This window comes from Corythoichthys intestinalis, chromosome 14, assembly GCF_030265065.1.
Source record: "Corythoichthys intestinalis isolate RoL2023-P3 chromosome 14, ASM3026506v1, whole genome shotgun sequence".
Lineage (NCBI taxonomy): Eukaryota > Metazoa > Chordata > Actinopteri > Syngnathiformes > Syngnathidae > Corythoichthys > Corythoichthys intestinalis.
The window spans coordinates 21,655,523-21,678,683 of record NC_080408.1 but is presented as its reverse complement, the minus strand read 5'-3'; the positions used below and the strand labels follow the sequence as shown (position 1 = coordinate 21,678,683).

Genomic DNA, 23,161 nt, shown 5'->3' with positions numbered 1-23,161 from the left:
TTCCACCACATCCCAAAGATGCTGTATTGGATTGAGATCTGGTGACTGTGGAGGCCATTTGAGTACAGTGAACTCATTGTCGTGTTCAAGAAACCAGTCTGAGATGATTCCAGCTTAATGACATGGCACATTATCCTGCTGAAAGTAGCCATCAGAAGTTGGGTACATTGTGGCCATAAAGGGATGGACATGGTCAGCAACAATACTCAGGTAGGCTGTGGCGTTCCAACGATTCTCAATTGGTACCAAGGGGCCCAAAGAGTGCCAAGAAAATATTCCCCACACCATTACACCACCAGCCTGAACCGTTGATACAAGGCAGGATGGATCCATGCGTTCATGTTGTTGACGCCAAAGTCTGACCCTACCATCCGAATGTCGCAATAGAAATCGATACTCATCAGACCAGGCAACGTTTTTCCAATCTTCTATTGTCCAATTTCGATGAGCTTGTGCAAACTGTAGCCTCAGTTTCCTGTTCTTAGCTGAAAGGAGTGGCACCCAGCGTGGTCTTCTGCTGCTGTAGCCCATCTGCCTCAAAATTTGACGTACTGTGCGTTCAGAGATGCTCTTCTGCCTACCTTGGTTGTAACGGGTGGTTATTTGAGTCACTGTTGCCTTTCTATCAGCTCGAACCAGTCTGGCCATTCTCCTCTTACCTCTGGCATCAACAAGGCATTTCCGCCCACAGAACTGCCGCTCACTGGATATTTTTTTCTTTTTCGGACCATTCTCTGTAAACCCTAGAGATGGTTGTGCGTGAAAATCCCAGTAGATCAGCAGTTTCTGAAATACTCAGACCAGTCCTTCTGGCACCAACACCCATGCCACGTTCAAAGTCACACAAATCACTTGTCTTCCCCATACTGATGCTCGGTTTGAACTGCAGAAGATTGTCTTAAACCATGTCTACATGCCTAAATGCAATGAGTTGCCGCCATGTGATTGGCTGATTAGAAATTAAGTGTTAACGAGCAGTTGGACAGGTGTACCTAATAAAGTGGCCGGTGAGTGTATATGTTTTTTAAGCACTTCAAATTGAATAATCATGACAAGTTTTAAACATGTTACTGTCCCACCAAATTATTTTAACAAGAGTAAAGTAGTAGTAGAAAAATGCTTGACTTTATTAAATGCTTCACTGAACGAGTCTACTCAAATTCAAATCAAGTTTGGAGCTGCTCACTTACACACAATGAGTTGCCATAACTACTGTTTAAGAAGTTAAACGATTATTGACGCATGCGGCGCTTTAGAAGATTCCTCTGTCAGTCAGGTCATGGACATAAACAACTCCAGTGCACGTGCACTGCCGGACTGACGAATAAAGAGCAGGGAGAGAGAAATAGCGAGGGATCACTGTAGTTGGCATTTTCTATAAATGTATCCAGAGTTTGACTTTTTTGCCGGCCGGGTTTTTTTTTTCCCCAAGGGTGAACGACGTAATCCTGCGCGTAAACGAGGTGGACGTGCGTGACGTGACGCACAGCCGCGCCGTGGAAGCGCTAAAGGAGGCGGGATCTCTGGTGCGACTCTACGTGCGGCGTCGCAAGCCCGCAGGCGACAGAGTGGTGGATGTCAAACTGGTCAAAGGACCCAAAGGTGAGCATGTCGCAGACATCCCGTCCCCAAAGAGCAGAAGTGAAATTTGTGGTTTTTAGGTCTGGGCTTCAGCATCGCCGGCGGTGTGGGCAACCAGCACATCCCAGGCGACGATGGAATCTACGTCACTAAGATCATCGAGGGAGGCGCCGCCCACCGAGATGCGCGGCTGAGAATCGGCGACAAGCTTCTGGCGGTGAGCTTCGGTGGTGACACGGTGGCGGCATGACAACGTGACATGACGTATTTTGTGGGTGCAGGTGAATGGCTGCTGCCTTGAGGACGTGAGTCACGAACACGCTGTGACGGCTCTCAAGAACACACCCGACGTGGTCTACCTGAAAGTAGCCAAACCGAGCAACGTCTTCATCGACGCCGCCAACCACAGTAAAGCCAAACGCTCTAACAATATTCCTACCAGTGTTGTTTTTGGCAGCCCTTTTAATTTTTGTCTTAGTCTTTTGGAAAATCATACATATTAGTCTTAGTCATATTTTAGTCATCTCAAAATGTGTTTGTCGTCGTCTAGTTTTTGCTGACGAAAAATCAAGAGTAACTTTGTCTAGTTTTAGTCGACATATGCTAAAAAAGTTTTTGTTTGTAAAATACTTTTTAAAAAAAAAAATAAATAAAATAAATGTTCGATTGAACATTGACAGACGAGCACATATTGTAGCCAATTTACACACTCACCAGGCAAACAGTACATTATTTTCAATTAAATATACCCACCTGGATGCCACGTTCCGTATGTAAAATATGTTTTCCGAGAGTTTAAGAGGACACTTGCCATTAGCATTAGCCTATTGCTAACGTGAATGCTATGCTAATGCTACGAGTTACATGTAGTGGGTGATGATCACGCAATACAGACCTTAAAAAGCTAAAGCAACATTGCATAATTTCTATCGCCAAGAAAACAAATCTTACCGTGTGTGCAAGCTTTCATAGAGACTGGAGACGACACACTGGTGAGTCGGGAAGGGGGATGGGTGCGCAGCATGTTACAAGAGTGACACAAGCAGACACAGCTACGATACAGGCTAACTACACATAAAAATGGCACCATTAGTCAACATGTGATGGAAACTAATGCGCATTTTTGTCTCATTCTCATTTTGTCAGACGAAGAGTGGTATTGGTCTCGTTATGTTTTAGTCTCCCAAAACACGTTTTTTAGCTCGTTATGGTCTTGTAGTCATGAAAAAAGTGTTCGCTGACAAAGTATTTTCATTGTCATCATATCACTGATTCCTACTGTTCTAACAGCTGGTACCACTTGTATGAAATGTCAAAAAATTAGAATGACTGCAGTGCTGCACTAATATAATCAGGGTATCTGTGGGGTCTTAAAAAGTCTTTTAAAAAAAAAAAGTTCTTAGTTCCAGTAATTTCAATTTAAGGTCTTAAAATGTCCAAAATTTTCCTAAATTGTAGTAGCAGTACTTGGTGCTCATTTGTGTCACCATGTGAAAGAGCTGGGAATTAATTCATTTACTGTACTTTGCAAATGATTCCAGGCCTCCAGTTTTCCTTCAAATCTTTTGTACTTTTTTTGCCAGCATCAATGTTAAATGGGTCTTAAATTTTATTCATTATAGTCAAAATGGATTGGATGTCTTGCATTGGCAATGTTATCCGATGAGTTAACTACAGTAGAAATTAACTTGACGTCTTTCATTGCCTTAAAACTGTCCTCTGTCATCAGCGTTCCCTCAGCACCCAGAGAATCATATCGGCGCTCCCAACTTCCTGCCCGAGCCACTCCCCCAGCCGGCCTCGTCGGGACGCTTCTCACCAACGCCCAAGGGCGTGCCAGGAGAAGACGATATTGCATGGTACGGCGAAGTGATTTCACCGAATGGTGGGACGGGAAATTCCCGTGACTGACTGCCCTTCCAGCAGGGAGCCACGGAAGGTGGTCCTGCACCGCGGCACCACAGGTCTAGGCTTCAACATCGTCGGGGGTGAGGACGGCGAAGGCATCTTCATTTCCTTCATCCTGGCTGGAGGACCCGCCGACCTCTGCGGCGAGCTGCGCAAGGGAGACCGACTGGTTTGCGTATGTCACGTCCGGTCGGCAATTGCGTCTACAGAAGACGGCGGTGACCTCCTTGGTGTGGTGTGATTGCGCGCAGGTAAACGGCGTGGACCTCCGCAGCGCTACGCATGAGCAGGCCGCTGCCGCACTCAAGAATGCAGGCCAGACGGTCACCATCGTGGCGCACTACAGGCCTGAAGGTGAGTCGTCCGACGGACTGGCATTTGATTTTATAGGGCCAATCACTGGTTGAAGGATGAGCATTCACAGCCAGTCCTCCCACTTTACATAAGTTGGCTGTCTATCCTTGTCAATGGCGGGCAATGAGTTAATTTTGCTTCGCTTCATTGTTGATTTTAGAGTAGTTAAAGGCCTCTTCTTGTTGATTTTGTGTTGCTTCTGGTACATTTTGGGGCATTTCTAGGTCACTTCCTGTACATTATTTTTTTTTATTTTGGGGCATTTCCCGGTCACTTCCTGATGATTTCTCGTCACTTTCTGATGGTTTGGGGCAGTGTTGCTTTTGGCAGTCCTTTTAATGTACATCTTTTGGATCTAAATACTTACTCGTCTTAGTCATTTTTTTAGTCGCGTCAAAATGCTTTTGTTTTCATCTAATATTAATCGACGAAACCCAAAATCTTTGCGTCTGCGAACACACCAAGTCCTTTTGGTGCGTTTCGTCGGATCCAGAAAATAGACGGATCCCTTACTTGACTGAGATCCAGGAAAAATGTTCGGGCGCCAGTTGTAACACGTGGTGGGTAGGGTACGTGCATACAGGGACCAAAAAGGGGGAGAAGCTTCCACTTATGTACATTTATTCACTAAAAATAATAATTCCACCTTGACCACTCACTTCACTCCCCTTGTATCCATTTGACTGGAAATTGCATCCAAAAGCAGCACATCGTGGCATTTTACTTCGCGAGTTTAGGCAGCAATAAGCAATTGTTTAACACGCTACAAATTTGGAAAGATACCAATTACGTTATCACTGCGGGCCCGCAAACCATGGCGCCAACTAACAGTCAAAATATGGACTAAATATTATAAAATATTGCCATTGATTTAACATTTTATGCGTTTCTAACAACATATTTTAGTACAAGAGAACAATTGTGGTTTATTAGAGCCTACATGTATTTAAGAGGATCACTTTAAAGTGTTTGCATTTAGTTTTATTGATATGGGTGGATACACTGCCCTCTATTGGCAACAGTGAATGACATAACTCGTCAAGCATGGCTGCATCCAGCTGTTCCCTATTAAGTCCAACATAAAGTTGTGTGTTTTTGTTTGAGCTAATGTTTTTTTATGCCTTTGTAATTTAGTTTATAGGTATATTTAGCAGTTTTTTTTTTGCGGGAATATTTGTTTGAATGATTTGTTAAGAGCACTGTTAAAAAAAAAAGTTTTCATTTTATAGCATTTAAGCTAGTGGACTTTTGCTATGCATGTTCGCCAACTATTCTTTTGTTATACTTCGATCCTCATTATTTTTTTTAATCTTAAGTATTTTAATTTATTGTTAAATGCAGTTATTTCTGTTGTGTAATTTGTTGTGCAATTCTGCATAGTTTGAAAAAAACACTTGGGAATTTTATTTTATATTCGCATCTAATGCTCTTTTGAAAGTGCAATCTTCGGCTACGTTCACACTACCGGTCTTAATGCACGAATCCGATTTTTGCGTGTTTTTCCGACTCGAGTGAGGCATTAACTTGACGGTCTGAGCGTGACAAGTCGCATAGAACAGGACCATTTCAAATCCGATCTGGGTCACTTTCATATGTGGTTCAAATCCGATCTGGGCCATATTTTTCCAGACTGTCGCGGCGGTCTGTACTGTCCAGTCTCTCTAATCGGAATTCATGCAGCAATTACGTCATCAAAACGCTAGAGAGACGCTACGTAGCGGTGCAGCTGTGCGTTGTTAGCGCCTAGCTTGCCTTGAACACGGCTTTTTAGGAAGGGTCGGACTTGACAACAGTCATAAAAAAATTAAAATGGGTTGAGGATAAGCCTGAGAATGATCGGTTTTCTGTCTGCTCCATATAAGCAATATTTCAACATTGCTTACACAGCCGAGAGTCGGGGCAAACTGCCCGTATGTGTGTGTTAGACATGCACAGAAAGTGCGTGCATGCTATCGATTCATATACTTTAAATATAAGCCTAAACTGGGATTATTTACGTCTGTTATTTGTGTCCTATTTTTAAAAAGCAAAATATGATATCCCTGGAATGACGGATGACAGCCAGCATGTGTGATCATCTGTTTTGATGCTTCTGCGCATGCGCGTCGTCTTGCTCAGCGCTTGTCGGACTGCGAATTAGTGCGCATGCATAATGCTTGAATGGTCTCAATGGACAAAGGCAGTCTGAACGGGCACGCCAAAAAAACAGATATGACAAAAAATCGGATTCGTGCATTAAGACCTGTAGTATGAACGTAGCCTTAGTGTTTGTTTTACATCTCCTAAAATTGATTCTGCAACAAAACCAATGTTCCTTATCCGATTATTATTATAAGTGATTGATAGATTAATTGATTACCTAAATAAACGATGGCTGCAGTCGTAGTTTGTTTTTTGTCAAAAATAATGCCCATCATTGCAGAAATTCTGCGAGTTTATTAAAAAAAAATAAAAAATCATGTAGTATTGAAAATGGTATTTTTTTTCTGTTTTAAAATCAAGCTGAAAAGTTTAGTATTGTGACACCAGTAGCCCCTGCAAACATGGCTGTGGATTGGCGTATTCATATCTGCCTTGATGATGACACCTTTGCATCCCCTTGTAGAGTACAGCCGCTTTGAAGCTAAGATCCATGATCTGAGGGAGCAAATGATGAACAGCAGCATCAGCTCTGGCTCCGGTTCTCTGAGGACCAGCCAGAAGAGGTCGCTGTACGTCAGGTAGGCCACCGCCTTCTCCTCGCTCCTCGCCGTTGCTCCCGGTTGACGCTGAACGCACATGCGCAGGGCCTTGTTTGATTACGACAAAACTCGGGACTCAGGCCTCCCCAGTCAGGGACTGGACTTTAAATTTGGGGACATCCTGCACGTGGTCAACGCCTCCGATGACGAGTGGTGGCAGGCCAGACACATGACGCCCGCCGGAGACGTCAGAGATGTCGGGGTCATCCCCAGCAAGCGGAGGTAGGCATGCCGTCACGCATGCACGCACGCACGCACACACACTTGACTTGATTTGACTTTGTTTGCTTGACAGGGTGGAGAAAAAAGAGCGAGCCAGGTTAAAGACGGTCAAGTTCAATCCCAAGTCTCGAGAGCGAGGGGTGAGTCAGACACGCCCGCTCGGCGTCCACGTAACCTTCCCGCCATTTTCTTAGCATGTCGCATCTGAGAGCACGTACTAATTTTTAACTCGTCGGCTGTCGTTGACGCTATTAGACGTCCAGTCCGTTTGGAATTCCAGCTCAAACGGATTACACGTCTAGCGTCATCAATGAGTGATTATTAATTCTAACTTCTTAAAGGGACAGACAAGGCCTTTAGTGACTGGAACTATTTTAGCCGAGTATACCAGATTACCTTCCCTTCCTCCTGCTACTGTGGATATTACCAATGTCCCAATTTTTTTTTTGTGTTTCACCCTTTCAGGTATTCAAAAGTTGACACGTAAGACCTTTAACCCTTTAAAGAGCGAGTGACTTTTTTTTTTTTTTTTTTTTCATTTTAAGAAGTATTTACCGTATTTTTCCGACTATAAATCGCATCTGAGTATAAGTCACACAAGCCATAAAATGCCCAACGAAGAGGGAAAAAAAAAAAAAAATATATATATATATATATATATAAGTCGCACCGGAGTATAAGTCGCATTTTTGGGGGAAACATACTTGATAAAATCCAACACATAGAACAGATATGTCATCTTGAAAGGCAATTTAAAATAGAAATACAATAGAGAACAACAGACATTGGAGGACTGGAGGACGAAGGACGCATTTTCCTGAGCTCCGTTTGAATGTCAAAAATTGTTATACGATATTTTCTGTGTCCTATGGTATACCGGGGGCGGGTCTCGATAAGCTTCAGCTTCTCCCGTCTGCCCTTTTCTTTTCGGGTTGAATTAATTGTAAACACATATAAATGCTGTATGTTGTTGGATTTGTCATGCCTGAAGGGGAAAAATAAATAAATAAAGAACATGCTGAATAAGTGTACAATATGATAATGTTACATGATGCATGAACAACGAAATGCGAACGTGGCCGGTATGTTAAGGTAACATAGCTATTAAGAGTTATTCAGATAACTTAAGCATAAAGAACATGCTAACAAGTTTACCAAACCATCATTGTCACTCCAAAACACCAAAATATCATGTAGAATTATATAATAATGAGTTAATAATTTCACGTAGAAGTCGCTTCAGAGTATAAGTCGCACGCCCAGCTAAACTATGGGGGGAAAAAAAACTGCAACTGATAGTCCGAAAAATACGGTAAATATTAGCAATAATTATTCTTTTAAAATCCTAATAATTACTGCATTTTTTAATATATTTGTTTGTATTATTTTAAATACATTTATAAATTAATATAATGTTAATACAACTAAATTAATGAAATTAAACACAATAAAATCAGATACACGTTAGTTACGGCCCCAAGAAACTCTAAAATTGAACCCCCTCCTCCCCCATAGTATTTAACTCATTGCATGCCATTGATGGCGATAGATGTCCAATTTATTTAAACCGAGAAGACTGGCTGTGAATGCACACGTTTCAGTGACATTGACTGTGCTCATTGCACAGTTTTGGTCTAGTGGAAATTTTTGGTAGCAATCTGGTGGTTCTTTTATCATCTTTTTAAAACGATATATCCTTGGCGGGAGCATATTGATTGGGATAAAAAGTATCGCGATAGGCACTGAATATTGTATTTCATTGATTTTATTATCACTGCCAATGGCAGTTAGTTATATACTTTGAGCAACCGTCCTTCACATGGCCAGTTATCAAAGTTGTTGTCTGTCCCTTTAAAACATTATCCCTGCTTGTTAGCAGGCTAGCCTGTCACATTACAAGCTCAGTTAGCATGTGCTATCGTACAGTATTATCTCAATTGAGACTCTGTGGAAACGCAAGTCGAGTTTTTCCGTTGTTTCTGTTGGCTTTAACAATCTTGCAATTGTTTTATGTTTTTTTTTTTTTTTTTTTTTTCACTATGCCAGCAACTAACGGGCGCGCGAATGCGCGCACGGCTGATGTCGACTGCATGTCGCTGATCTTTGAGCGTCTCGGCGGTAGCGGCGGCGTCGTGACCGATTGCTAACGACCCGACTGACAAGTGCATGACAAACCTTGACTTTCTCGGTCTTTGTCGTTCACGCTAAGCCTCTTCCTCCAAACATTTGACATGTTTGCGCTGTTGCTAATGTTGCTATATGTGAGTGCAATTTTGAATGTGTGTGTATTTGTGTTTGTTTGAGACTGCAGGGCTGCCACAATTCAACTAATCGACGATCATATGAAACATCTGTTTTGATCCTCGATGAATGGTTTAGAAATATTGGTCACCTGAAAATTATCCATATCCTGCTTTTTTTGAGCCTCTTAACTCATTCAACTGTTGATGTTGACAGTGGTAAATGTCAAATCCCATTTCAACTGGGATGGCTGACATTAGGTGATTATTTTTCAGTAATCGTTTGATCACAGACAGGCCTCCCCAGTCAAAATGGATTTGACCTCTATCGCTGTCACTGGGAGCCAATACGTTAATAGTAAATACAGTATTTTCTTTTCTTTTAATTTTTGGGTCACTTCAGATACGTTTTAAGGCGGTCACTTCCCGGACTTTTGGATCATTTGCTGTTGAATTTTTTGGGGATTTCCCAGTCACATCCTATTTATTTTGGGGGCATTTTACGGTCACTTTCTGTTGGTTTTGGGGCACCTACTAGACTTTCTGTTCATTTTGGCCAGTTTCCCATGATTTCGGGTCATTCCTGGGTTACTTCCTATACATTTTTGGTCACTTCCTGTTCATTTTCGTTTTTTGTTTTTTGAGCAGGGGATCAAAAATGATGACCACCAATGAAGAAACACTAAAAGAGTTAATTAAAACATAACATTTACATTGCTGGCCAAATGTATTGGCACCCCTCCAATTCTATCAGATAATCCTCAGTTTCTCCTAGAAAATGATTGCAATTACAAATGCTTTGGTAGTAATAGTTTCATTTATTTTGCTTGCAATGAAAAAACACAAAATGTAAAAAAAAAAAAAAAAAAAAATCATTTTACACAACACTCCAAAAATAGTAAGACAAAGTAGTAAGTAGTAGTAAGACAAAAGTGTTGCCACCCTTTGAAAAATCATGTGATGCTTCTCTAATTGGTGTAATTAACAGCACCTGTTACTTACCTGTGGCACATAACATCCTGTGTCCTTGTGTGTACCACATTGAGCATAGAGAAACGAAAGAAGACCAAAGACCTGTCTGAGGACTTGAGAAGCAAAATTGTGAGGAAGCATAGGCAAGTCCATTTCCAAAGACCTGAATGTTCCTGTGTCTACCGTGCGCAGTGTTATCAATAAATGTAAAGCCCATGGCACTGTGGCTAACATCCCTAAATGTTGACGGATAAGAAAAAATTGACAAGCGATTTCAACGAAACATTGTGCAGGTGGTGGATACAGAACCTCGACTAACATCCAAACAAGTTCAAGCTGTCCCGCAGTCTGAGGGTACAACAATGTCAACTCGTACAATCCGTCGGCGTCTGAATGAAAAGGGACTCTATGGTAGGATACCCAGGAAGACCTCGTTTCTGACCCAGAGACATCAAAACGCCAGGCTGGAGTTTGCCAAAACTTACTTGAGAAAACCAAAATCGTTTTGGAAGAATGTTCTCTGGTCAGATGAGACAAAAGTAGAGCTTTTTGGGAAAAGGCATCAACATAGAGTTAACGGGGACAAAAATGAGGCCTTCAAAGAAAAGAACACGGTCCCCACAGTCAAACATGGCGGAGGTTCCTTGTTGTTTTGGGGTTGCTTAGCTGCCTCTGGCACGGGACTGCTTGACCGTGTACATGGCATTATGGAGTCTGTAGACTACCAACAAATTTTGCAGCATAATGTGTGAGAAAGCTGGATCTCCCTCAAAGGTCATGGTCTTCCAGCAGGAAGATGACCCAAAACACACTTCAAAAAGCACTAGAAAATGGTTTGACAGAAAGCACTGGAGACTTCTAAAGTGGCCAGCAATGAGTCCAGACCTGAATCCCATAGAACACCTGTGGAGAGATCTGAAAATGGCAGTTTGGAGAAGGCAGCCTTCTAATCGCAGAGACCTGGATTAGTTGGCCAAAGAAGAATGGTCTAAAATTCCAGCAGAGCATTGTTAGAAACTCACTGATGGATACCGGAAGTGGTTTATCAGTTATTTTGTCTAAAGGTTGTGCTACCAAGTGTTAGGCTTAGGGTGCCAATACTTTTGTCCGGCCCATTTTGGGAGTTTTGCGTAAAATCAATTTCTGGGAGAAATTGAGCATTATCTGACAGAATTGCAGGGATGCCAATACTTTTGGCCAGCACAGTAATTTAGTTTTTTAAATATGTGTAGTATCGACAATGCTGTAGTCTTTTTTTGAGTATCGATATCGGGTTGAAAATGTTAGTTATTGTGACAATACTACTGTCAATTAGAATGAAAGAGTTAATTAACTGTTGTGGCAGCGCCAGTCAAGTGTATTTGTTCATGTGTGTGGCTCCTCCTCCTTCCTCATCTTCCTCCTGCTGTCGCTCCGCCCACCCACTGACTGACAGTTTGACCTTGAGGTGACCTTGAGCACAGACTTCCTGTTCCTCCTGTGTACTTCCTGTGTACTTCCTGTAGTCGTGGGGCGACAAGCGTAGAAAGGGCGTGTTCGCCAGGTCCTTCCTGTTCGGGAAAGGTCGCGAGATCAGCGAGCAGGAGAGCAGCGACGCCGAGCGTGAGTACGACGGCACCGCCCGCCCGTTGCGCTCATCGGTCAGCGACAGGAAGAGAGATCAGCCGGTGACCGGGTTGTCACGGCGACGAGGCCGCCAATTGGCCCCAAAGGCGCGCCCATCCCTCGCGTTGCGTCTGCTCTCTCCGTCTGTCGCTGTGACGACGTAACTTCCTGTTTGTGCTTCTTCTTCTCTTGTCGCTTTCAGGACGCCATCGACCTGCTCGCCAAAGGACACAGTGAGTCCGTCCCCCCCCCCACCTGCGGCCCCTCCCCTCACACGGGAAATGTTTAAACCACGTCCCAACAAAGTTACAGACCGTTCCCTAGTCAATGTCAGGTCATATCTAGGCAAATGGCTGAAACGGTTAGCAAAAGATGATGGATTGGACGCCAGTGATTGATAGGTCATTCACGGAGACATCTCCAACACGTTCAGTGTTCATATCAGGATGCCAAAGTCGCACATGTCATGACACATGGATGGAAATATTGATAGTCTATCAACATAGTCTAAAACTCATTCAAGCCCAGTGATTCTCAAAGTTTAAAACGAGAACCAGCAGTGGTACACCAGTTCCTTCTAGATTGACCGAATGAGATGTTCATTCTTTTTTTTTAATTTTTTAATTTAAATCACAACAGTGCATTTATCAAGTACCTGAACTACAAAAGAAGCACATAAATGGTTTTAGAACTTTTTCTTTTAAATTAGGAACACTTTACAACAATATGAGCGCAATGTTAAAGCCCACATATTGACACAATTGTGTTAGTCAGATCCGTAAGCCCCGCCCCCTCCCTTTCCCGCAGGCATCTTCATCGTGGGCGGTCCTCCCGGCTCTGAAGACTTTTTTTTTTTTTTTTTTAATTTTGGCTAACGCTTGACGTTGCCGTCTTGATGATAATGATGTCATCGATGATTTGACTATTTTTTTTGAGTGACCTGCTTTGTCCTTTCAGAACATGTGACGTCCAACGCCAGCGATAGTGAAAGCAGTTACCGTAAGTTACGCAACGACGACAGCTCTAGCTAACTCCAAAGACAAGTTTATTACCTCATCGGATGCCATTGACGACAATAAACTTCCAATCCATTTCAACTGGGAGACTTCTGATCATGTAGCTCTTTTCATCCTTCTGCTTTGAATTTAAATGAGTTTATCACTAAAAGTTGTTCTATCCATTTGAAGTGGGAGGGTGGCAACGTACATTCGCTGCCAACCCACCCAATTCTAATTGATTGGACATCTGGCACGGTCAATGGCAGCCAATGAGTTAATGTTACTAAAGATGTAGTTTATGAATGACTTTTAAAGGTAATACTTTATCTGAACTCTGAGTCATAAAACTGTCATATGATTGTCATAATTTTGACATGAAACTACCGTGAACATTAATAAATGCTCATGACAGATTTCATAAAGTGCTGTAACTCTTAACACAGTTCTTTAACTCTAATCGCAACCCAAAGACATTTTAAAAAATCTCAATATCGCATCAAAGTAGATGTAATTTACAAAATGACATTCAGTGACATCTGTCATAAGCCCTGATTCATATTCATGACAGGTGTCATGTCATCATGATGACAGTCTTATGACACTGAGTTCAATTAAAGTGTAACCCTTTTAAACTGACAAATATAAAATGTATCAAGTAGAGCTGCAACCTAAAACTATCCAGTACAAACAGAAGCATAGTAGCGTACATATTTTTGGTCCAATGTAAAGATATTTAAATATTTCCTAGTACTTGTGCCTAGTGGTTTTGACTTTTAAGTTAGCATAGTGTAATATTTAATAATTATATTAGAATGGATTGTGTTGTCTATTCTGTGCGGATTATATATGTTGCCATTTCAAATTGTCTTGCATGCATTATTCACATATGGTTGGCAGAGGGAGTCTATTTACCCACTTTTACAGGGATATAGGGACATCTTGAGGTCAAATGGTGGTACTACATATGGAATCCAATTATTATAGCAAGTCGGTGCAAAATGGGTGCCTTTTACTGGTCAAAATGTGCATTGCAGGAACAGGTCTATCTATTCCAGGGGTCCCCAACTACTGGGTTCGGGTCTGTGGCGCATTTGCTGCCGGGCCGCACAGAAATAATTCCAAGTGGCACAGAACTAATTTATTAACGACTGCATTCTGGCCTGTGCCTCTCGACACACCAATCTATCAGTCTAATCGATATAATGTGTATTACCCAATGTCCAATATTCATTTACATCAGTATTCTATGTGCAATACTTAAGTGCAATATTAATGTGCAATATTCAATGCCCTCACTGTCATACTGCCGCTACTTCACTTAGTTCTAACTTCAGGCAGTGCAAATAATCTATCTCATACACATTTATATTTATTTATTTAGATTTTATACTTGCAAGTCACTTTTGAGATTTTCACTTATCCTGCACTGTAAAGGGAGATGCTCCACACTTTTGTTGTACAACTGTATATTGACCCTAAAGGGCTATGCTATAATAATACATAATATATATAATAATGTTTTATTTTATTTTTAATGTCTATGTGCGCCTGTCCTCCATAATGACGTAGGACGTAGGCCAATGGTTTTGATCCTGTAAATAACGAGCACACTAGCAAAGAAGACTGAAAAACAGATGTCTATGGACAGTTTTTTTTTTTTAAAGGGAAAAGGCCACCTGACAAGCCATAAGAGGTGCCTACTACCTCAAAGAAAACGAAAACTTATTTAACAGACAGTACCAGGAGTCCCACCTAAAATATGGATCCACTCCACATAATACTTGCACAGACTAATGACCGTACAGTTATTGCAATCTACAGAATACTATGGCTAATAAATTTATGGTGGGGGGGTTGACACCCCTGAACACCCCATGAAGGCACCATCAATTTGGACGGGATGTCTATCACTAGTAGTGGCGCTCAAACATGGTCATTCACTGCCAGTATAATTGATGTTAAATGTCTGGTTTTTGACTGTCATGCCAGCAGGCGGCCAGGAGGAGTCTGTCCTGTCGTACGAAGCTGTCACGCGACAGGAAGGTAAAGTCACGCTCCAGTGTCAAAGCATGTCAACAATCTGCAGCTGTCTGACAGTGTGTCACCCTGGCATCCAGTTACCTACACACGACCGGTCATCATCCTGGGCCCAATGAAGGACCGCATCAATGACGACCTTATCTCGGAATTCCCCGACAAATTTGGATCGTGTGTCCCGCGTGAGTGCCGATGCAGCCGTCTGTGCTTTGCTCTTTTTCGTGGTTTTCACACGGCTTTTGTTTCGGGCAGACACGACACGGCCGAAACGCGACTACGAGGTGGACGCTCGAGATTATCACTTTGTGGCGTCCAGGGAGCAGATGGAGAAGGACATCCAGGAGCACAAGTTCATTGAAGCCGGGCAATACAACAACCACCTCTACGGCACCAGTGTCCAGTCTGTGCGAGAGGTCGCCGAGAAGGTACCACCTGTACTTTGTCCTCCTGCTATTGCCGTGTTATCTATTTGAAATGCAAATGAAATTAAACATCATCATTTTCTACTCAGAATATGCAGCAGTTTTTCTTAGGTCTTAAACTCGTGGCGCGGGGCCTAAATCCGGACCTCCAAGTCATTTTGATTAGCCTGCGAATGATAAATCACAAACATTTTTGCAACAACATTGACTGTTCTTAAGCGATGATGAACGTTCATTCATTTTCTCTTCCCATTCAAAATGGATTGGACGTCTGTCGCCGTCAATGGCAGCCAATGAAGTGTCTTCAATATGGCTGTACTCGTCGGGTGCGAGTTCTCTGTTTTTGCTAATGTTGGAAATGTGTGTTCAGGGGAAACACTGCATCCTGGACGTGTCAGGCAACGCCATCAAGCGCCTGCAGGCCGCGCAGCTTCACCCCATCGCCATCTTCATCAAACCCAAGTCTGTGGAGAACATCATGTGAGAGTCCTGGCCGCATATGCACAAACAAAAAAAGCCAAAAGCTTATCAATGTGTTGTGACCACACGCAGGGAGATGAACAAACGTCTGACGGACGAGCAAAGCCGCAAGACATTGGAGCGAGCGGCCAAGTTGGAGCACGAGTTCACTGAACATTTCACAGGTCCCAAAAATTAAATATTGATTCAATTTCAGCTCTTTAGGCGCTGCCACCAACAATTATGAATCGCTGATTATTTTGTTTATTACTCTGGATTTTTGAGACAAAAATGTGTAGTGGAACGAAAAAAAACAACGCAACGAGAACATTTTGAGTAGGAATATTATGGAAGTACATGTTTTCCAGCACAGAAGCACATGTTTGAAATGCTCTCCACAACGATATTAATCTATATTATTGTAGGAGTAAACACATACAAAATATATAGTATTTATATATATATATATGTGTGTGTGTGTGTGTGTGTATATATATATATATATATATATATATATATACACTGTATATTTTTTCCCTTGTTTTGTTTGTTCACATATTTTAAAATTTATTTTAATTAAAATTAAATTAAATTTAAATATAAAATATAAAACAACTAACCATTTAAAAATTAATACACTTAATTGAATTTAATTTTCTAAAAATTATTTTTAAAACTACAGGATAAAGTTATTATTTTCTTTTTTTTGTTGTTGTAATATTTAAAAAATACACTAAGAGAGTTCAGTTTTTTTCCCCTCCTTTTTTATATTTAAAACATTTTTTTAAAACATCTGCTACTAACTCTTTCATTGGGTTAAGGTTTGGTCTGTAGTGAACAGTGATTTGTGTGTACTGTCACACCCCTAATATATTTTAGAGGTGCACGATAATTATTGGTCCGATAATTATTGGTCCGATAATAGGAATTATGACGTCATCCCAATAAATCCAACATTATATATTATCGGGCCTATTAATATTAATTTTGGCACGGTGTTGGTGGATTGGGATGTGTGAGTTTATTTCCACTCCTGTTTTGCCAGTATGCATAAGTTTTGTTACTGTTCTAGAGGCCTTATTTTTGTATCACTGAGTGATGACTACTATGGCAATTGGCAAATGTTTGCCTATGGTTTGCATTTTACATTGTTATGTTTACAAGTTATTGAGAGGCCTTTTAGTCATTGATAGGCTTGCTGTCCTATAATTGCCAGGTTAAGAAAGTTGTTTAATGGACCTCAAAAGGACCTCAAAGACCACAAAAGTCTCCTCTCCTGTTGCACCGAAAGTTTTATCTGCTGACAAAGCACAATACCTATTGGGTTTATGTTTGTTTTAGTTCTGTGCTTATTGTTCAGGGAACACATCGTCAATGATATTGAGTGACTGACTGTGATTGACTCAAATTATATTTATTTGTAAAAATTAATATGGGCACTTTATTTGAAGTCAAAACTGTTCTTGTCTTTATTTTTGTTCATTATAATAATGTTCATGTCATCATGAAAATTCTGGTTAGGTCAAACTGTTCAAAAACTCAGGTGAATATACATTGAAAAATATGTATATATTATCTGTTATCGTATCGGTATCGGCCTTAAGGAGCAGGAAGTTATTGATATCGGTATCGTTTTCAAAAAATGGCTATCATGCACCCCTAATATATGTGTATATATAAAGATTTTTATATTTCAATATGCAGTTTAGGCTCTGAATCTCTTCCCTCTTCTATCTTTAATTGTTTTGATTAAAAAAAAAAAAATCACACAAAGTTTATGTATATGTCATTCAAGAAAGGTTTAGGGCAAGTGGCTATTTTTGGTAATTAAAAAAATATATATAATGTAGCATCTACAAGGACAACGCCCACTTGGTGATGATAATGCATACTGAACAGGAAAACAGTTCATTATTTTCAAATGTACCCACCTGAACTCCACGAACTGCGTGTGTTAAAAAAAATTGCTTGAGAGTTTGACGTTCTGCACGCTAAATGCTAATGCTAGCGAGAACACGAATGCTATGCTAACGCTCCGAGCCACTCAGCATGTGAAAAGTAATTTATTACAACAATATAACAATACAACAGTACTGTTACATCATCACACACAAGCTTGCAGTCCAGTCTTATGAGTACGTCTGTGTTCTAACATCACACAACAAGTGGTGTCTCTAAAGCGCCGTAAAAGGTAAAGTATTTCAGAGCGCTTCCGTCAATAATAGAAGTGCGGACTTCAAACTCTTAGTTTCTATTTTGCATCGATAGACCAAGGAAAAGCAGAGTTTTAGTTTCATAGTGGAAAATGTGTTTGTTCGCTAGAGGACAGTCATGCTCTTGGGACGGGCGATTTTCATTTCTGTTTTTTTCAGTCAGAGTTCGATGGTTCTGGTATATTTTTAATAATAGTTCATATAGATGACCTTGTGCTTAGAAAAACAAATGTGCTATTGTTTTAAAATTAAATAAGACATAATAAGGAATTACTCAGTACTTGAGTAGTTTTCTCGTCGAATACTTTTTTACTTGTACTTAACGGGTGTGGACCATTTTGATGGGTTCCATCTGCTTGAGGACCATCGTGACTGTAGACACATTCCGACCGTATTGTTCACAGTCTTGCCAGTTCACGCGCATGCACACCACACTCATATTTTCTACGATTTCTTTCTTCATTTTAATTGCAAGCATCACCTTTTTTCACCACTACTATCACCTTCACTGACCTGCTTGGGACCCATGTTGATTTCTCTCACAAGAAAATCCACCATGCTGCCATCTTGTAGGAAAACAATGAAATTGCGACGCTGTTGTAAATAGTATTTCGAACACGTCGTCATATGTCGAGACAAACGACGAGTCAAATTTTACATCGGATGTTGAAACAATTGTATGTTGGTGCGTTCGTATGTCGATGTTACATTCATTTTACAAATATACTGGACTGTCTCAGGAAATTAGAATACACAATATTCTAATTTTTTGAGACAGTCCTGTGTATATATACAGGACTGTCTCAGGAAATTAGAATACACAATATTCTAATTTCATGACTGTCTCAGTCACAATATTCTAATTTCCTGACTGTCTCAGGAAATTAGAATATTGTGTATTCTAATTTCCTGAGACAGTCCTGTATATATACACAGGACTGTCTCAAAAAATTAGAATATTGTGTATTCTAATTTTCTGAGACAGTCCAGTACACTGCTGGCCAAAGTATTGGCACCTGTGCAATTCTTCAGATAATGCTCAATTTCTCCCAGAAAATGATTGCAATTACAAATGCTTTGGTAGTAATATCTTCATTGATTTTGCTTGCAATGAAAAAACACAAAAGAGAATGAGGGGAAAAAAATTAAAATTATCATTTTACATAAAACTCCAAAAATGAGCCAATGGGCAGTCTCAAGGCTACAAGTCCATCTCTAAAGACCTGAATGTTCCTGTGTCTTCTGTGCGCAGTGTCATCAATAAGTGCAAACCCCATGGCACTGTGGCTAACCTCCCTAGATGTGGACGGAAAAGAAAAATTGACGAGAGATTTCAACAAAAGATTGTGCCTATGGTGGATAAAGAACCTCGACTAACATCCAAACAAGTTAAAGCTGTCCTGCAGTCCGAGGGTACAACAGTGTCAACCCGTACTATCCGTCGGGGTCTTAATGAAAAGGGAGTCTATGGTAGGATACCCAGGAAGACCCAAATTCTGACCCAGACATGAAAAAGCCAGGGTGGAGTTTGCCAAAACTTGCCTGAGAAAGCCAAAAACGTTTTGGAAGAATGTTCTCTGGTCAAATGAGACAAAAGTAGAGCTTTTTGGGAAAAGGCATCAACATACTTTACAGGAAAAAAACGAGGCCTTCAAAGAAAAGAACATGGTCCCTGCAGTCAAACATGTCAGAGGTTCCTTGATGTTTTGGGGTTGATTAGCTGCCTCTGGCACTGGACTGCTTGACCGTGTGCATGGCATTATGAAGTCTGAAGACTACCAACAAATTTTGCAACATATAACGTAGGGCTCAATAGGAGAAAGTTGGGTCTCCCTCAGAGTTCATGTGTCTTCCAGCAGGACAATGACCCAAAACACACTTCAAAAAGCACTAGAAAATGGTTTGAGAGAAAGCACTGGAGTCTTGTAAAGTGGCCAGCAATGAGTCCAGGCCTAAATTCCATAGAACACCTGTGGAGAGATCTGAAAATGGCAGTTTGGAGAAAGCATCTTTCAAATCTGAGACCTGGAGCAGTTGGCCAGAGAAGAATGGTCTAAAATTCCAGCAGAGCATTGTAAGAAACTCATTGATAGATACCGGAAGCGGTTCGCAGTTATTTTGTCTAAAGGTTGTGCTACCAAGTATTAGGTTGAGGGTGCCAATACTTTTGTCCGGCCCATTTTTGGAGTTTTGTGTGAAATGATAATGATTTTTTTATTTTTTATTTTCATTCTCTTTTGTGTTTTTTCATTTCAAGCAAAATAAATGAAGCTATTACTACCAAAACATTGGTAATTGCAATCATTTTCTGGGAGAAATTGACCATTATCTGACAGAATTGCAGGGGTGCCAATACTTTAGGCCAGTAGTGTAGCAAATTAGCTCAACATTGACTCAAAATAGTTGTCGATTCATGGTGGCAGGCGTAGCAATTGTATATATACTTGGTAAATGACTTCTAAATTTAACTATGACAATTGTGTGTGCGTACGCAGCCATCGTGCAGGGGGACACCCTGGAGGAAATCTACGAGCAGAGCAAGCAGATCATCGAGGATCATTCCGGCTCTTTCATCTGGGTACAGTCCAAGGAGAAGCTATGAACCGACGCATTTCCAGAAAGCACGCAAGTTTCCAGGTGGGGGAGGGTGCTGGGTAGGGGAGATCGAGCGTCCGCTCACATTAACCCTTTAAACGAGCCGACGCCAGGGGGAGGCGTCAACTTAACGACTTTTATTAACGAGCTAGCCGAGAAGTGGAATGCGCTCGGCCGCCTATTTTCTTATACGCAAAAACTACAAAGTCTATATTGATGGCCGTTATCACCAGAAAAGATTTCAATATGATCACTTCCTGTCTTATTTTTCTTTTTTAACCAAATAAAAGCTCAAACAGGAAGCTCATGTTTCTTTAGTGTCACTTTTTATTACAGATGGCACACGAAGAGGAGAAAAAGCTCATTCACTGTTATTGACAATGATAGACAGCCAATCCATTTATAGTGGGAGGGTGGCAGCTAAGGAACTCATTCATGTACATGTTGACATGTAATTGTGATTAAATCATTGGTGGGAGGGCGCATCTTGGCCAAAAGAAGAAAAAAAACATTTCAAACTATTGGCTGCCCTGGACAGTCCGGGACATCTAATCCTATTGAAGTGAGAGAGTTGATCTTGTGACAGTAGACTTCTCTGGTGGGCTCTATTGTAGCAGATGTAAGGTGAGTGATTTACTCCACTAAAATACTCTGAACTCAGTACACATTACACACATTAAAATCATTTATTAATAAGTTCCTATAATATACATATCTATAAATTTAAAATTATTTCAAATTTTCTATATTTTTAAATTTTTGTTGTTGTTGTATATTTCAATTTAATTTTACATTTATTTTTGTTTCCGTGCACTTACTAGTATATGAATGCTTTTTGATGTAAATTTGTTCAATGTGAATTCAAGCATCAAGGGGTTAACATTTATTTTTAAAATAAAAAAGTGGAAATGCTTTTGACGATGTCTTTGAAAATCTCATGACATATGAGCACTAGTCTTTTTTTAAAGTATAAAATATGCTCATTTCTCATTATTTGCACATTCAAAATATATTTTTTTTTTTGGTACAGTGGTATGAAAAAGTGTCTCAACCTTTTGGAATTTCTCACATTTCTGAATCATCAAATGTGATCTGATCTTTGTCAAAATCATACAGATGAAAAAACTGCTTCCACTAAAGCCACCCATTTATAGGTTTTCATATTTTAATGAGGATTTTATGCAAACAATGACAGAAGGGGGAAAATAAGTAAGTGAACCATCACATTTTATATTTTGTGCCCCCCCCCCTTTCTTTAGAGACACTCTAGGGTTCTTTTTTACCTGAGTATTCTGCGCTGAACTCTTGGTGTCATCTTTGGTGGATGGCCACTCCTTGGGAGAGAAGCAACAGTGCTAAACTCCATTTGTAGACAACTTTTCTGACTGTTGATTGATGAACATACAGACTATTGGAGATGGTTTTGTATCCTTTCCCAGCTTTTTACAAATCAACAATCCTTGATTGCATGTCTTCAGACAGCTCTTTTGACTGTGCCATGATGCACATCAGATGATGCTTCTTATCAAGACAATTCTTGCCAGGTCAGTGTTTTATAGTGGGTAGGGCAGCTTTAAACCACTCATCAGTGATTGGGCACACACCTGACTTAAATTGTTTGGTAAAAAATGGTTTCAATTGCTCTTTAAGTTTCCTTAGGCAGAGGGTTCACTTATTTTTTCCACTTCTGTCATTGTTTGCATGAAATTTCAATAAAATATGAAAACCTACAAATGTTTGGGTGGTTTTAGTTAAAGCAGTTTTTTCATCTGTGTGATTTTGACAAAGATTAGATCACATTTGATGGTGATTTTATGCTGAAATTGAGAAATTCCAAAAGGTTCAGATACTTTTTCATTTTTTTTCGTTTTAAACATTCTTTTAATGGAGCTAACATAGCTACCAGGCCAGCTAACTGATGTGGTTGCAAATAGACAAACATTTGCAGTTGAAAGCATTAAGTCAAAATTCAGGCCTTAAAAAGCATTACAATATTTGAGACATTAAAAATTATGTAAACTGAACGGTTAAAGCAACACTAGGTAACTTTTCAACCTTTATAAAATATTTTCATAACATTTGTGATACATTGACTAGTTGAATGACACCTCTTTTATATCTTGAGGGTTGGGGGTTACCCTATGGTACAAAATCAAATGTTTCTGATTTCCAACATCATATGCTATTGTCTAGCCACAACTGGATTCATAATCTCATTACTATTCATCCTTCACACAGCTGCTAGAAACAGAAATGTCATTTAATCCATCTGCAGGTGACCGGAAAATCAGGATTTTGCGACACTGCGCTGGTCCTCATGGGAAACGCAGTCTTCCTTACTGCAAAACAATCCCGCTTTTGTCCACCTGTGTCGCTAAAGTCAACCAAAACTGAAAAGTTACTGAATGTTGCTTTAAAGAACCATATTTTACATTATTTATTTTAGAGTTGTCCGATATTATCAGGGAGCCAATAATATTGGCCGACAAAATAATTTAAAAATTATATCGAAGAATATCGACAACTGTTTTTCATTATTAGTTTTGGGTTAATATGTTTGTTGCCTTCAAAGTGAATGTAGAAGCCTTCTGCCTTTGTTCAAGGGCTGGTCAGAGTTTAGCACAGCAGTTATGCTTGTTGATCCTTAGATGTCTCTAAACCAAGATGCTTGGGATTTGCTATGTGAGCAAACCATTTGCACAATAAATGATTGGAAAAATAATACTTTATAAAACCAATACAGACCTCATTCACTGTACTGAAGTTGTGTGCCTTTGTTATTTTGAGCCAGAAGCACTGTGTGAACCATATTGG

The 23,161-nt window shown here is 40.4% G+C and overlaps 1 protein-coding gene across 13 annotated transcripts in view; it reads left to right on the top strand.

The window, feature by feature from the left end:
- Positions 1–21,172, top strand: part of LOC130929430 (discs large homolog 1-like protein) — a 56,263-nt gene extending 35,091 nt beyond the window's left edge. For 2 of the 13 annotated variants that reach the window (XM_057856545.1, XM_057856548.1), the window contains 17 exons: positions 1,433–1,602; positions 1,662–1,798; positions 1,863–1,989; positions 3,311–3,440; positions 3,505–3,664; positions 3,741–3,843; positions 6,449–6,563; positions 6,630–6,806; positions 6,880–6,946; positions 11,524–11,620; positions 12,581–12,622; positions 14,611–14,664; positions 14,739–14,840; positions 14,911–15,083; positions 15,451–15,560; positions 15,633–15,724; positions 20,248–21,166. In XM_057856545.1, the coding sequence (XP_057712528.1) occupies positions 1,433–1,602; positions 1,662–1,798; positions 1,863–1,989; positions 3,311–3,440; positions 3,505–3,664; positions 3,741–3,843; positions 6,449–6,563; positions 6,630–6,806; positions 6,880–6,946; positions 11,524–11,620; positions 12,581–12,622; positions 14,611–14,664; positions 14,739–14,840; positions 14,911–15,083; positions 15,451–15,560; positions 15,633–15,724; positions 20,248–20,354 (1,963 nt within the window). In that variant the 3' untranslated portion in view covers positions 20,355–21,166. Of the gene's footprint in view, positions 1–1,432; positions 1,603–1,661; positions 1,799–1,862; positions 1,990–3,310; positions 3,441–3,504; positions 3,665–3,740; positions 3,844–6,448; positions 6,564–6,629; positions 6,807–6,879; positions 6,947–11,523; positions 11,621–11,825; positions 11,857–12,580; positions 12,623–14,610; positions 14,665–14,738; positions 14,841–14,910; positions 15,084–15,450; positions 15,561–15,632; positions 15,725–20,247 lie in introns of all 13 variants that reach the window. The other 11 variants (XM_057856540.1, XM_057856541.1, XM_057856538.1 and 8 more) reach the window with 11 other exon arrangements.
- Positions 21,173–23,161: the final 1,989 nt, after the last annotated feature.